The 16,242-nt window shown below is 35.0% G+C and overlaps 1 protein-coding gene across 1 annotated transcript in view; it reads left to right on the forward strand.

Annotated features, from left to right (window-relative positions):
* Positions 1 to 16,242, forward strand: part of Dyrk3 (Dual-specificity tyrosine phosphorylation-regulated kinase 3) — a 41,011-nt gene continuing 24,769 nt past the window's right edge. Inside the window, exon 1 of the mRNA XM_069836857.1 lies at positions 1 to 1,164. Coding sequence (XP_069692958.1) covers positions 178 to 1,164 — 987 coding nt within the window. The 5' untranslated portion in view covers positions 1 to 177. The remainder of the gene's footprint in view (positions 1,165 to 16,242) is intronic.

Genomic DNA, 16,242 nt, shown 5'->3' on the forward strand with positions numbered 1-16,242 from the left:
GTATATGTTCGATCTGATGGCGACCTTTAGGGTAATAATGTGTTATTTTTGGGGTTTCTCAATGTAAGAGGGCCTCAAATTTAGAATCTCACGATGATGAAATTTGTATCAGATACATTTAGACGGTAATTGGGGTGTGTGAAAAAATTGTGGTGGCATGGTTTGGACCAATGGGGAATGTCTAGTGCAACTATAGTAGTATACAAATTTTCATCTGACATGCCGTTATCACGCACACGTTCCTTGCTGGCGAACATCAATGGGGCTCCCTCCAGCACCCCAAGTGAGACATATCTCTCTCACATAACGGAAAATAGCAATCATCTGCCACCTTTGAAGACAGGCCAGCAACTTCTTGAGGACTCTGCACTTACTCATCTTCCTAGCCCTCCAAGTCTCAACTTACAGATATCAAATCAACCTAGCACTGTGAATCAATCGCTGCCTTTAGTCAATTCTGTTACGTCTGATGGAACAAACAGTCCAATTCAAAACAAAAATGGCTCATCAAAACCAAAAACTATGGTAGCAACTCCTGACCAAGTAATTGAATTGTATATGAACAAGCTCACTCCTTACGAACACCATGAAATCTTCAACTATCCACAAATATATTTTATTGGTGCCAATGCAAAAAAGCGACCTGGAATAGTTGGGACTGCAAACAACTGCGGTTATGACAATGAACAAGGATCTTACGTTCATATACCACATGATCATGTAGCATACAGGTATGAAGTTTTGAAAGTGATTGGCAAAGGGAGTTTTGGACAGGTAGTAAAGGCGTATGACCATAAAAACCATGAACATGTAGCTCTGAAAATGGTGCGGAATGAGAAAAGGTTTCACAGACAAGCACAAGAAGAAATCCGGATACTAGAACATCTACGTAAACAGGATAAAGATAACACAATGAACATCATTCATATGTATGATAGTTTTACATTCCGTAATCACATGTGCATAACTTTTGAATTATTGTCGATAAATCTGTACGAACTAATTAAGAAGAACAAATTTCAAGGTTTTAGTTTGCAGTTAGTGCGAAAGTTTTCCCATTCACTTCTGCAATGCTTGGACGCCCTCTACAAGAATAAAATTATTCATTGTGACATGAAACCAGAAAATGTTTTGCTTAAGCAGCAGGGCAGGAGTGGTATAAAGGTATGTATTGTTTAAAATAAGTGTTGTATCTTACAAACAATAGTAGTATAATAAAGTTCTCTGCACATCGCAATTTCCTTGCATTAGTGCAGCTGAACGAGCCCAACATTCTGTTACACTACAAAGATAGGTGCAGCTCAGAATAAGTGGAATTGTTGGTTGCATAGTGGTTTAAAAGTATAGGGCTATGCGGAGAATGCGCTATGGATTGTAAACATGGAGGTTAAGGGTCTGTTATGATCGCATTGTTCAGACTGTCATTTCAAGCTACGAGTTTAGGAATAGGAGGGGTACCAAAAGAGGTATCAGCCTACCCATAAAATCTACTGATAAGTTAATGTTTTACGTTAATTTGTTATTTTTTATCATGAATGTAAGCAAAGTCTGAAAATTATAGTGTAAATTACTTTGTGTGATGTTTACGTTAAAGGCTTAGAAAGGGGTTTGCTTCATTTCAGAATACTAGTGTACTTGAAGGTACTTAGGACCCTTCAGGAAACTCCAATAGGTAGAATTGTTGTATGTTAAATTTGAGTAAATTTGTTTGCCTTATGATTAGTATGTGCATGCTACACATGGCCGAAGCAATATGCATGTTGTGCTGCTGTTCTAAAGGGAAATCTTAGGGTTGTATGTTATGTTGTGAAGAATAGTTAGAAAATATTGCATATTATATTTCATTATAATGCATATTTTAGAACTTTAGTGTTGGAAGGTAACATTGTTTTATAAAATCGGAATGTAAATCGAATTTTGAAGAATGTTTTTTAGCTTTTAAGTATCTACTGAATGTTACCAGAAGTAAAAATTTGTTTGACATCTGTAGGTACATTGACAGTAACAGTACCTATTAATACTTTAAAGACTGTACAAAGGTAAATTGATTTTCCCCGAAAATATGTTTAGTGCGTACAGGAGTGTCTAAACACTTAAAACATTTGCCTTGAATAAATTATTTAATTGCTGAATACTTGACCTCTGTAACAAAGCTGAAAGGAGCATAATTTTCTCTGCACATGAAGGTCTTATATAGAGTTTATAATTTAATTTCTAAAGTAAAAAAAAAAAATCACAATTTGAACCCTGAAAAAAGTAAATAGGCCTACGTGTATTAAAATCCTCTTTAAAATTCATCATGCAAGCAGAAAAATCGTTTCGCAACTGGCACTAATATACCGGTAAAATTCCGGAAAATTAGGCTTTATAACTACCTACCACACTTTTCAAACCACGTTATTATGAATATTTTAATTAGCCTAAGCCACAAGCATTAATTTTCGCAATTTCAGAATCATTACACTAAAATTGTTGGCCTGTTTGTATTTTGACTTCAGTACTTGTTGAACTGCATTTGACTTCTTATTACGTGCTTATGTAGAGTTGCTGACATCAAAGTTAAGTTTATGTGTATACTATAGACTGGGAGTACAAGGCAGAAGACAGGGACGAATGGAGGCGCATTATAGAGGCAGTCAAGGCCTGCAATAGGCTGTAGTACCATTGATGATGATGTGTATATTATATGATATAGCTTATAGCCTATATTTTCTTTTTGTTCAAGGTTTTCAGCGTGCTTCCAACTGCGTTTTAAATCACGCAACTTTAAATTTTGGTCTTTCAAACATTTTTCTAGGATTTATATTAGGCCTTTCAGCTGGCAAGAAAATTTGTAATCTTTTCACTTGTAAGCGCTGTAGTTTCACGTGAAATATGGTGATGGGTATTGTCCTTCTCTTATAACCATGCTTTTTTTCGTCACAGAACTGGTAACATTCATTCATTCATAGTGTTCTGCCCAAGGGCAGGTCTTTCACTGCAAACCCAGCATTCTCCAGTCTTTCCTAGTTTCAGCCTTCCTCTCTGTCTCTTATGATCCATATATCTTAATGTCGTCTATCATCTGGTATCTTCTATTGCCCCAAACTCTTCTCCCGTTCACCATTTGTTCCAGTGCATCCTTCCGAAGGCAGTTTGTTCTCAACTAGTGGCCCAGCCAATTCCTTTTCCTCTTTCTGATCACGGGTAACATGTACCGACATTATTTTATTGTATTCTTCCAATTTCACTACACCATTAATGAAAATTAGTTCTCCAAAACATTAATGAAAAATGTTTTAAAAGAGCTAGATGCAAGCATGAAAAAAAAAAGAGAAACAAAAAAGGTCCTTCACCTTATGGACCACTGTGCAGGTCATCCATGGTATTTTTTCAGCTAACTGCACTAGTAAACAGGAACTGCTTGATTTGAGTTTTATTGCAAACTTTAAAGTTCTCTTCAAGAAAATGTTAGTATGATATGCAGTTGCAGAAATTGATGCAGGGAAGGCGAACTCTGTAATCATTATTGAAACTATGAGCTTCATCTCAGCAATGTGAAAACAGGTAGTCCCATCAACCATTAGAAATATTGCTTCTGCATAGCAGAGATTATACCAGACAGGGAGTCCACTATTGCGGAGTGACGATTAGCATGTCTGACCATGAAGCAAGCGAGCCCAGGTCCAAATTCTGGTTGGGACAAGTTACATGTTTGAGGTTCTTTTCGGGGGTTTCCTTCAACCCATTAAGAACAAATATTGGGTAACTTTCAGTGCTGAACCCTGGACTCATTTCGCTGGTATTATCACCTTCACTTCACTCAGACACTAGATAACCATCGCAGTTGAGAAAGTGTCTTAAAATAAACCAGTTAAAAAAACAAGCAGACATTGAAGTAAATCCTAATAATGAAAATGACTCACATCAGCTTCAACAGGATTTCGATGGTGGTGACTTTGATTCCTATGCTCGTTTTTGAAGTGTGTGCCTCAGGGACTCTAGATCAGGATGGTAGAAGAAAAAGAAGATGATGATAGTGATGACGACATGATGATAATATAGACAGTAACAGTTCTGTGAGTAATCTTCTATCTTCAGTTCCAACTGCTTGAAGTGTTAGGTGCCATCAGTGTATGCGAATACTTTGTGCAATGAAAGAGTAATGGTGAAGCTGCTGTAACAAGTTTATTTCCAGAAGGAAGTGTTCTTTCTTAATGCAGTAAGTGTAAAACGAAAACTATTTTTTGTTTGTTTTTTTTTTGTGCATAGCAATAAAACGAAAAAAAAAATTCCTTTGAGTTTACATAGGCCTATCAGGTGTTTATTGTGTATTTACCTTTGTGGCCCTTGAAAAGCACTGTTTTCATTATTTTCGTGAAATAAGTACTTTTTAAATACACTTTTAGACAGAAAATATCAGAGTGAAAAATAAATGTGATCTATAATGTCAGGGTTAGTTGTGTAAGTTGGAAATGCCATTAATGTTAAAATTTTTTGCGACTTTTTCATTACCTATTATTTGGAATAAGAAAAATAAATTCAGAACTTAATTGTACGTAATTCTGACTTATCAAGTAGTCTAAATTGTTCCCCTTGAATTACGTACAAACCACTTTTTACTATATTAAGTGATTTAGGTCTACTTATGCTTGCTTTTTTTCTCAACTTATACCTACAATATGCCATTTCATAGCTTCCTTCTCTACAATGCAGGAACTTAAGGCCTTCATTTTTATTTGTAATGTATGCAAATACAAAATATTAAAACTCGCTCTCAAATTAAAAAATATACTTGCACATGATTAAATTGTAACTTGAGTTAAAAGAGAGTGGCAAAGAAAGTCATGCTACAATACTAAACCGTCATTTGAAATCACAACTCGAAATTATAATAAAAAAGACAGTTGGTAGTTTTTATAAGAAAAGGACAAATCTATTATTGTTGTTCAAATGTTCATTTGTACACTCAGAACCCAGCAGAAACAATATCTTTTGCATTTTTAAAAGTTTGGATATTATCATTATTATTATTATTATTATTATTATTATTATTATTATTATTATTATTACTACCCAAAGTGGAGGCTGAAACACGAAACTAAAAAAGAAATGTATAAATGTTTTCCCATCAAACTTTTAAAACTTGCTGAACACTAATGCTTATTAAATAGCTTTACAGGCATATAATATAATGCAATTGCATTCATTTTTATTTTAACTTCGAAATAAAAATTGTCGCTATTTATTGAAGGATATCTTAGACTTTTGGTCACCATTGTACATTTGTAGTTACTAGTATGATATATTTTTATATAAAACGTTAATAACTCGTGATCTATGCTATGATAATGACGAAAAACTGATGTCAAGGTTACTATACCTCAACAAATTTTTACTTCTGTACCGAAGTTAAGGGCATTCCTGTAACAATCGATCATTTGGCACTAACATTGGTATTGCCAAGATCCGATTTTACACAAGTGAAGAAATCCCACAGATGCATGCTCCATTCCATTTAGAAATAGAAATACAGTATACTATAATTTCCATTATCATGTAATACGAGATATGATACATTTGGGAAAATATCGAATTTAGGACAGAACATTTGATGTAGGTTTAGCAGACATTAGGCCTAATAAATATATTTAGGTATCAAAAGATAAATTTTGTAATGAAATTTTTTAGGAGTAAAAAGTATACAGATAGCGAGTACTCAGACAATAGTAGCAGTGTAGAGTTCATAAAATGAAGTGTTCTAAAAAGGAAACTCCAAATTTCAAGTGATCATGTGAACCTCTCATGGTGCTATTTGAAAGTGTTTTAAGTCCATCACTGTAGACTGCCACTGACATAGCACGGTCAGCTAAGGAACTTGCCTGTCGTTCTGGGGTTGCACTTGGGCGTGGGTTCGATTCCCGCTTCGACTGATTACCTGGATGGGTTTTTCCGAGGTTTCCCCCCACAAGTCGAATGTCAGGTAATCTATGGCGAATCCTCGGCCTCATCTTACCAAATACCTTCTCGCTATCACCAATCCCATAGAAGCTAAATAACCTAGCAGTTGATACAGCATTGTTAAATAACCAAGTAAAAATGCCCCAGTGTAGAGCAATGGTTAGCATGTGTTACTGTGAAATGAACAGGCCCAGGTTTAAATCCTGATTGGGACACATTATCTGGTTGAGGTATTTTCTCAACCAGTTAAGAGCAATTGCTGGATAACTTTCAGCACTGGACCCTGGATTCATATCGCTGGCAAAATCAGTTTCATTTTACTCAGATGCTAGATAATCATTGCAGATGATAAAGGATCGTAAAGTAAACCAATTAAAAAGTGTTTAAACAAAAAATTGTGATATACTTATTCATGTATTATCAGACTGTAGCCTAGGGTCACTGATTTGCGAGGCTGAATTTTGGAACGCACGGAGTATACATGACGTCATGACCCATGGTGTGGGATGGGACTGTGAGTAACAGATGGTTTTGTAAGAAATTACATTACCGCCTTTCTAATTCTGCTTGGCGTGGGTTCTTGCAATCACCACACATACTTGAGATCCTGTGAGTGAACAAGTGTATTTTCTTTCTTTTCATTTATTTATTTAAAAACGTGGATGTTTGTATAATTTTTCCCTCGAAATTATTCAAATCAACTTTACAGGGAGTTATACCTGAAATCTTGATTTGCGTGGATATTTGTGTTCGTGTTAATTTCGCTGTTTTATAATTCGCACTGCTGAGGAACATTTTGAAAATTAAGAGCACCAAGCGTTCCCTTTAGGACGAACTTATAGAGAAGTTCGGAAAGGAATATTTTCTTATTAAAGGAAAAAACACTGAATTTTGCAAATTGTTGAAAAGTGTAATGACAGATAGAACTCGATTCTTTCAAAAGCAGTGTAATAGCAAGAGGTACATGGAAAATATTTAATTATACAGTCAAAACTGGCCTTAAACATCAAAATCACACATAAAACATGAAAAAGAATTTCATCAAGATTTGTGTATAGTGTTGGTACATGCCAACATCCCTTTTAACAATATATTCAAAGCATTTGTTGAAAAAAGTTTTCTTTTGGTATGATGTGAATGTACCTTGTAATTCGGTGCATTGAATTGTATTTTATGTAAGTATTACTGTATATTTTTTCTTTTCTGCTCACACACAAATTATTATTTTATATTGTTAAAACTTGTACAGGCGAATTTCACGTGTGACTTACACGACATTGGAAATACTTAATAGACTTTGTTTGCAAAAAATATGCCAGGTGATGTGTTTAATGGTTTAAAATCGTGTACAAATGCAGTTATTATACATCAGAGTTGTACATATTGTTTGTTTAAAAATTTACATCACACATGAGGTAACACAATTACAATATCGTGGGGTTTCTGCGAAAACCCTATAACTCCATTGTTTTATGTTTTGAGAAAAACGGAGTTGAAGTTTTATCAATCTAAAAAAAATATAAATATGTAAGTGGCAATTATTTATTTGAAACAAATGTTTTCTAACAACATTGTCTAATTGAAATATGACATTCATATAACATTTCTAAACATTCAACTACATTAATTACCAATTAATGAGAAGAATATGTAAAAAATATGGACTTAGTGGATCTTCCTAGACAAACAATTATTAATACTCCTAGTCTGAATCATTACTACCACTGTTTTAAGCTCCAGGTTCAGGTACCAGGTCCTTAATTGATGGTGAGATGTGTAGTTGTTCATACCAGCTGTGGATTTCTTCTGGTATAGATCCACTTCTGCAAAGTTTCAGCAAATCTCGTTTTTTTGTTTATCTGTAGGCTACTTATTTGCAAATGTTTACTATACATTTTTTCGGCTCAGTCATTTTATTCAGTCTCTTTTGATGACCCTTCCACTTGCATTGATAAATTGATAAGTATTTGAATGGCCATACCAATAGAACTAAGTGTCAGGGTGTGCTTTACAGTACTGTACTTGAAACATTTGACCATCAGCGAACTCACTTTATTCGCTAGAGTGTCTACTGTTTTGCTTTTCAGTGCTTATTTACTTAGTTCTTTCAGGTCAATATTGAAATTTTAAATCTTTTACAACAAAGGGAGATTTTTTATATTCTCTCTGTGAATTTGCTCTAGCAACTCGAAAAATGTTTAGCCAGTCCCGGATTGTATAAACTGAAATGTGTTTCTTAGCTGTTTCAATTGAACAATGCATGGAGTCAACCTCTATGAAACTATGTCCACTTTCCAAAATCAGCCACCGGCATGGCTTGGTCGGTTAAGGCGTTTGCCTGCCGGTCTGAAGTTGCGCTTGAGAGCGGGTTCGATCACTGCTCAGGTTGATTACCTGGTTGGGTCTTTCCGAGGTTTTCCCCAACCGTAACGTGAATGCCAGGTAATCTATGGCGAATCCTCGGCCTCATCTCGCCAAATACCATCTCGCTATCACCAATATCATCAATGCTAAATAACCTAGTAGTTGATACAGCATCATTAAATAACCAACCAAAAAAAGTCCAAAATCTTCCGTTCTATCACTTCTAAGTTAGTAGCTTGAATTAGGTACAGTCTTAGAAAACGTTTTGTCGCACAGATACTTTATAAGTCCCAGAAAGTAGGCAGTGTACACGATCAGACATACAAGGAAACAAAACTAATTTTATTACCTCAACTAGCTATTCTCTTGTGAACCAGGTCGCTCATCCTCTGATCATGCGCACTGCCTCCTTTCTGAGACTTACAAAGTATCTGTGCGACAAAACTTTTTTCTAAGACTGTACATTAAAAGTGCTACAGTATGCTGAATCCGGTTTTGTCCTGCACAATTATCTCAACATGGAAACTATTTGACTTTATCTGGAATAATTTTGGTCAAGAAATACATAAGGCACGTTCCAGTTTCAGTTAAAAAGCAAAACTTAATAATGTTAATTATCAGTAGTGTTGCTGGACTTGCAGGATTCTCCCTGTATAAGAGGCTGTAGGTAATTATGTAAAAGTTCTGTGAAAATCCACTAAGTGATTTTAAAGGCTTTTCCCTGGCAATAAAATATCATTTTAGGACTTACTGAAAACTGACCAAGACTACAACTCCAAAACTATACCTTACAGGAGTAAGTGGGTTTTCCCAGACAATGGAGCATAACATTTTACATATTCAGGTAACAATAACTCCATTTTCAGCAAAATATGAGTCACAGGGTTTTTGCAGAAACCCCATGATATTTTGTCATAGTGTGATTTACACGGCAACAAAAGACATGGAGAATGCACTCCTTACTATAATTTCACAATTTCTGCTCTTTTATTTGCATGAAAATTACGAGAGCTGGGTAGGTTATTCAGTGATGATGAACTAAATTGCAATGGCAAGGAAATTAAATTTTGAACATTATTTTACCGCTTATTCCTAAAAATATACCGTGACTTACACGACAGGTATATTGTGACTTACACAACTTGTCAAGATACTTACAAACATAATATTCTCAACCTTCTGATGTTTCTGTGTGCATATACAAAGAATAAATGAAATGAAGAGAATAGGGCTACAATTATATTTCTGTGCAACTTAAAAAGCTGATATAAAGTATAACTCCACACTGTATAGTTCATACTAATGACTTTTCCTTTTCTTGCAACATTTCCATATAATTAGCCTAAAATTATATTCTTGAAATTAAAATTGAAATAATATGTAAGCCTGTTGTCAAAATTTGGCTGTAGTAGTACTGCTTTAATTTCTTTCTCTTCGATTACGGACTCATCATCCTTCACTGGCCAATGAAATTTAGAGGTTTCTGCATCATATCTTAAGAATTTAACTTCAATTTCTTTTTCTTTTTCAAATTTATTCACCACATTTCCTGCAAAGTGTTTCACAGATTTTTTTTCCCAAGGAATGGTACCAAAATCCAGCTCCCTATGTTCACTCGTTTCTTAGAATCTTCCTGTGTGACTGAAATGTTAATACTATCATCATCTCTAATATCATCTGAAAATACATTAAGAATGTAATGGTCAAACTTTATAGCAGTGCCACAGACAGTGCAGACATCATGCACTTCATTTTGTACTCATCGCATACAATGTTTCGTATAAAATCTGATATGCTCCTAGACATTTCTGGTAATGATGTAAGTAGCAGTCATGTTCTCATGATAAATGCAGAGGCATAAATGTTCAGGAATGTCAGCCCTAAGACAGATGTGTGTTGTGGACGAAATTCACCAAATCTTGTCAATTCAATTTTAAATTCTCGGTAATTGTGTGAAATTGTTTGTGGGTATCACTCAGAGTAAGAAAGAGGTACCACTTTTGTACATTCTCTTTTTCACCTTCTGAACGAATGATGACATACTCCTTGGTCCCAGGCATTTGATAGGACATGCTGTTATTGTTATAGAAAGCTGTAACAGCAGCTTTAAATCTTCTGTAATTGCTCTCTTGCTGGATTGTGATCTGACAGTCCTTGGTGTTGCAACAATTGCTGGAACAAAGTCCATTGCTAGTTTAGTTACAACTGCAACACATTTTCGAGGGTTATGAGGAAGGCCACTCTTTGTCCTTGCTACAGCGTTTCCGAATGAACAAGGTGACATAACTTCTTGATGGAGATGCGACTGCGGAAGACAAAGCAGGAGTTTGCATCTTCTTTTTCTCTCTATGTGCTCTTTGCTCTATTCTACATTTCTTCCTCTGTTCTTTCTCACAAAGGTTATTGAACTATTCTCTGTCTTTTGATATTGGTTTCCTTCCTTTTAAACTCTTAGTAGTTCCCCTCTTTTTTTCAGCCTTTCAATCTGTTTTCTCTCCCGTTCTGCTGCTGTTTGAGACATTTTATCACTGGCAAAGTTATGTTATGAATGGACTGATGTTTGTTTTTTGTCTCTTCTTTTCATATAAATGAAGTATCACACTTTACTGCAGAAATAAAGAAAATTAAAAGTAGTTGGAAGGAACTGTGAAATTAAGTGTGACTTACACAATTAAAAAATTTTGACTTGCATGACAACCGAACCTTAGTTAAACAATTAACTTTATTTCATGCATTCCATGCCAAAACTAACTTACTTTTCAGTTCAGTGTGAAGAAAAATAGTTATATTTAAAGTTATTATGGTAAGCAATATTTAATTTTAACTCTTATAATGCTCTATATGCTTTTATTTTGGGTATAATCTTCAATACTTCAGTTTGATGACACTTTCCTCCAATTTCATAACCATGGTGTCAAGTGTGTTCAAAATTTAGAACTATGTCATATGTTTCTGGAAGCTTCAATGTCTAGACAGCATTATTTTTTAGTGTTACTAGCTTAATACTACTTAAAAATTTTCATTCTGGATATATATTTTTATGAAATTCACCTACAGTATAATGTAAATTGAAACATGTAGTGTTAGGCAATTATTTTTGTACTAGAAATGCACTGTAGACCTATGTATTATATTTGTAAACGTGAACATTTATTTTGTGTCCTACTGTGACTGAACATTTACATGTTAAGGCAAGGAGTAACTGCACTCTCAATCTCCATTCCCTTCAATCTACACAACACAGTGGTTAGTGTGTTTGTAACTTAATGCATTTTGGTACCCTGTGCCGCAATCTGATTATTATATTTTACGAAATGGAAATACAGTAAATCCCAGGTAAATGCTCTTCAAGGGACTGTGTGTTAACCACGTATTAACTGGGTTCACATATGAAGCAGAAGACAACCAAATCTATACAGTGTAACAAATATAAAACATGTTCAAATTCTTTTTAGTAGGCTATTTCCATTGAGATGTTACATAATATTGCATTGCTACATGTACTGTATGCCAAGGTATTATATAGTATATGTGTTTTAGAACACTAGATCTATTACTGATTACTACTACTATGCTTAATTCTTATGGGGAAAAAACTCGTTAATTGTAGTCTTTCTCGTACACAAATTCGAACAATGAATAATAACATTTTCTATACAATTTAACTGTGAATTTACATTCAATGACCTATCATCAGAACTTATAAATCATATCACTCACATTGCTGCAAGGACGTCTTGCTATATGGGAGCCAGTTCAACTGATTCGTCTTCTTCATCCCCTTCATCGTCAGCTGTAGCACGTTTTTTTTGTGATATCTAATTCAAGCATTTCTGAAGCGAGTACCCGATGAAGTCCTACATATGAACGTCTCCCAGCTTTTAGTGCACAGCAGCCTAATCCTGAATGTCATCAGTTACAGCAGAATGGAGAGGGGTCATTTTCAGAAACTGAACCCTATGAATTTAAAAAAAATTGATGTGCTGCAATGATTGCAATAAGAGAGAGACATAACTTCAACAAAATCAAGTCCCTTGCCTTATTAAATCCAGTTTCTTCTGAAGCAGTTAGCAATGGTACAGGCAGCGATTCCTTCCCATGCTGAGCTGATGTAATTCACAGCATCCAGAAGAGTGACAGGTTTCACTTCCCCATTGTCAATGCCTTGCAGGACTGTAAGACAATTCACTTGCGATAAAAGTTTTTGAGAACTTTTATTATCTGTTGGTGCATGAGCTGCAGCTTGCTTGTTGTGCATGAAGGCAGTGTCTATGAACAACAGAATCTTGCATTCTGCTTTAATCATTTTGTTGTCCAAATCCTTTAACCACGTGACAAATAACCACTCATCCATGAACGTGGCTAGTTCTTATACACATGGCAGTTTTTTCACATCCTTAAAACAACGTGGTTTAGCAGATTTTCCTACCATGAGTAATGGCAGCTTCTCAGACCCATCAGAATTTGCTACAACGAGCACTGATAGTCCTTACTTAATTTCCCCTTGATACTTTTCTCCTCTGAAAACATACAACTTATCTGGATAAGCTGAAGAACAATCCACATTCATCCACATTAAAGATATCATGGGGTTCGCGTTTTGAAATAAATTTAGACAGTCCATTTTTCCACTCAACATCGTTTTCACTGACAAATTCTGACTTGTCGGAAATTTGGCGGTAAATGAGCCTTTGTCTTTGTTTAAATTGGTCCAACTGATAATTAGATGGAGAAACGATTCTTCAGTATTGTTCTTAATTTTGACGATGGAATGCCTAATGAATCAGTGAGTTGTTTCTGATTAAAGAACGGTGTTTTCATCATTCTAATTTAGTCTACAAAGAAAGTGCTTTTTGTTTAACACTCATTTTAGTCATACAGACACTTCAGTACACCAAGGACAACATAAAACTAACAAGCAAAATTTTCCAGAACTAAGAAACGTGAGTGAGAGAATGGGTAATGAAACAGTGGTCACAGTATTGTTCTGTTTAAGGGTATAGGCAATAGGTGGGATTCAGGTGCAATATATGGAGTAATTTTTGTAGGCTTTATATATGACCTGACAAAAAACGCGTATTATGTGGGATAGCGTATTAAGTGGGTGCATATTATTGGGGTTTCACTGTATGTATTTTGATTAATTTATTCTTCAAGTACTATTCAGTGAACTTTCAAAAAATATTACAGCTATTTTCATTTCGTTATTGTAACAAATGTTGACAGGCGAACAAGATGTACCAAAGTTAGTTTCATAGAGCATATTCATAAAGTTTCCTAGTTTAATCACAGCATAGCAATCATATTTTCTGTTATAGTTCCCGAGTTCTTTAACTCTTGTTTTAATTTGACGGATTTGTATTGTGATATTTTCTTTTTTGGCAGCATACACAATTGACTCTGAATACACACAGCAGAGGCGAATGCTGTTTTCCTTCATGAGAAATTTGTAGGCTATCAGTCTAATATTGCTGTATTATTATTATTATTATTATTATTATTATTATTATTATTATTATTATGTTACAATGGAAGAAACTCCACAGATATGATTAGAAATGTATATGAAAATAGGCCTTTTTTGTCTTTTTCTCTTTAAGATGATAGAGTCACTATTACTTCACATAAAGTATTCACTGCTGAGTCCTTCCTGTTTTGCCAATCCTGATGAGCTAGTCACATGTTTACATGATAACTTAGTATCTGAATTTGACTTGCCAAGAGAGGATATGGAGACAGGAATTTCGCAGTTTCCCTCAGTTCTTACAGGCAGAAGGTATGACAAAATAGGACCAACATCACAATATAGTAGAGCTTCGATGATTCTTTCATTTTTTTCTTCTCAAGGGCAGATCATTTATTGCAAAACCAGAATTCTCCAATCTTCCCGCCTTTCGATGATCATTGCCTTCAATTCTTTCTACAAAACTATGATAGTTATTGAAATACTAACAATCAACTCTTTTAAGCCCATGTTAATATCTCTACAATTTATTCTGAAAATAAAACGCAATTGCTTATAAGCATCTTGTTTTAGGTTTAACTTCGAACAAAACTATGTTCATCTATTTCAAGAAAAACCATTCCTTAACGTTGTTACATTGATTACTTACTTACTTACAAATGGCTTTTAAGGAACCCGAAGGTTCATTGCCGCCCTCACATAAGCCCGCCATCGGTCCCTATCCTGTGCAAGATTAATCCAGTCTCTATCATCATATCCCACCTCCCTCAAATCCATTTTAATATTATCCTCCTATCTACGTCTCGGCCTCCCTAAAGGTCTTTTTCCCTCCGGTCTCCCAACTAACACTCTATATGCATTTCTGGATTCGCCCATATGTGCTACATGCCCTGCCCATCTCAAACGTCTGGATTTAATGTTCCTAATTATGTCAGGTGAAGAATACAATGCGTGCAGTTCTGCGTTGTGTAACTTTCTCCATTCTCCTGTAACTTCATCCCGCTTAGCCCCAAATATTTTCCTAAGCACCTTATTCTCAAACACCCTTAACCTATGTTCCCCTCTCAGAGTGAGAGTCCAAGTTTCACAACCATACAAAACAACCGGTAATATAACTGTTTTATAAATTCTAACTTTCAGATTTTTGGACAGCAGACTGGATGATAAAAGCTTCTCAACCGAATAATAACACGCATTTCCCATATTTATTCTGCGTTTAATTTCCTCCCGAGTGTCATTTATATTTGTTACTGTTGCTCCAAGATATTTGAATTTTTCCACCTCTTCGAAGGATAAATCTCCAATTTTTATATTTACATTTCGTACAATATTCTGGTCACGAGACATAATCATATACTTTGTCTTTTCGGGATTTACTTCCAAACCGATCGCTTTACTTGCTTCAAGTAAAATTTCCGTGTTTTCCCTAATCGTTTGTGGATTTTCTCCTAACATATTCACGTCATCCGCATAGACAAGAAGCTGATGTAACCCGTTCAATTCCAAACCCTGCCTGTTATCCTGAACTTTGCTAATGGCATATTCTAAAGCGAAGTTAAAAAGTAAATGTGATAGTGCATCTCCCTGCTTTAGCCCGCAGTGAATTGGAAAAGCATCAGATAGAAACTGACCTATACGGACTCTGCTGTATGTTTCACTGAGACACATTTTAATTAATCGAACTAGTTTCTTGGGAATACCAAATTCATTAAGAATATCATATAATACTTCCCTCTTAACCGAGTCATATGTCTTTTTGAAATCTATGAATAACTGATGTACTGTACCCTTATACTCCCATTTTTTCTCCATTATCTGTCGAATACAATAAATCTGATCAATAGTCGATCTATTATGCCAAAAACCGCATTGATGATCCCCAATAATTTCATCTACGTACGGAGTTAATCTTCTCAAAAGAATATTGGACAAAATTTTGTACGACGTCAACAAAAGTGATATTCCTCGAAAGTTACCACAGCTGGTTTTGTCCCTCTTTTTAAAAATAGGTACAATTATGGACTCCTTCCTTTGTTCTGGTACAATTTCCTTTTCCCAAATAGCAAGTACAAGTTTATAAATTTCGCTATATAATGCACTTCCACCCTCTTGTGTTACATTGATTAAGTTAATAAAAATAGGCTTAATTAATCCATTATGTTTCTTACAGGACTTCAACAGAAAAGCTTAATAAATAGTTAACTACCTGCTGTAAAACTCGATAACCACTGAATTCCGAGTTTTGGTGTGACAACGTGTTTTTCAGTTGTGATATTAAAATTAACAACTTACATGCACCACAAGAACAGTGTTATGCTGTTATGAACAGAAACAAACTCGAAACCAAATAAGGAATAGGGTTACCATGAGAAGAAATTCTATAGGAGGACATAGAATCTAAAATAAGAGGACATTGCTGAAAAAAGGAGGACGTTTTAAAAATTGGTATGAACAAAGTTAAAGATAAAAACAAT

The sequence above is a fragment of the Periplaneta americana genome, chromosome 10 (assembly GCF_040183065.1).
Source record: "Periplaneta americana isolate PAMFEO1 chromosome 10, P.americana_PAMFEO1_priV1, whole genome shotgun sequence".
Classification (NCBI taxonomy): Eukaryota; Metazoa; Arthropoda; class Insecta; order Blattodea; family Blattidae; genus Periplaneta; species Periplaneta americana.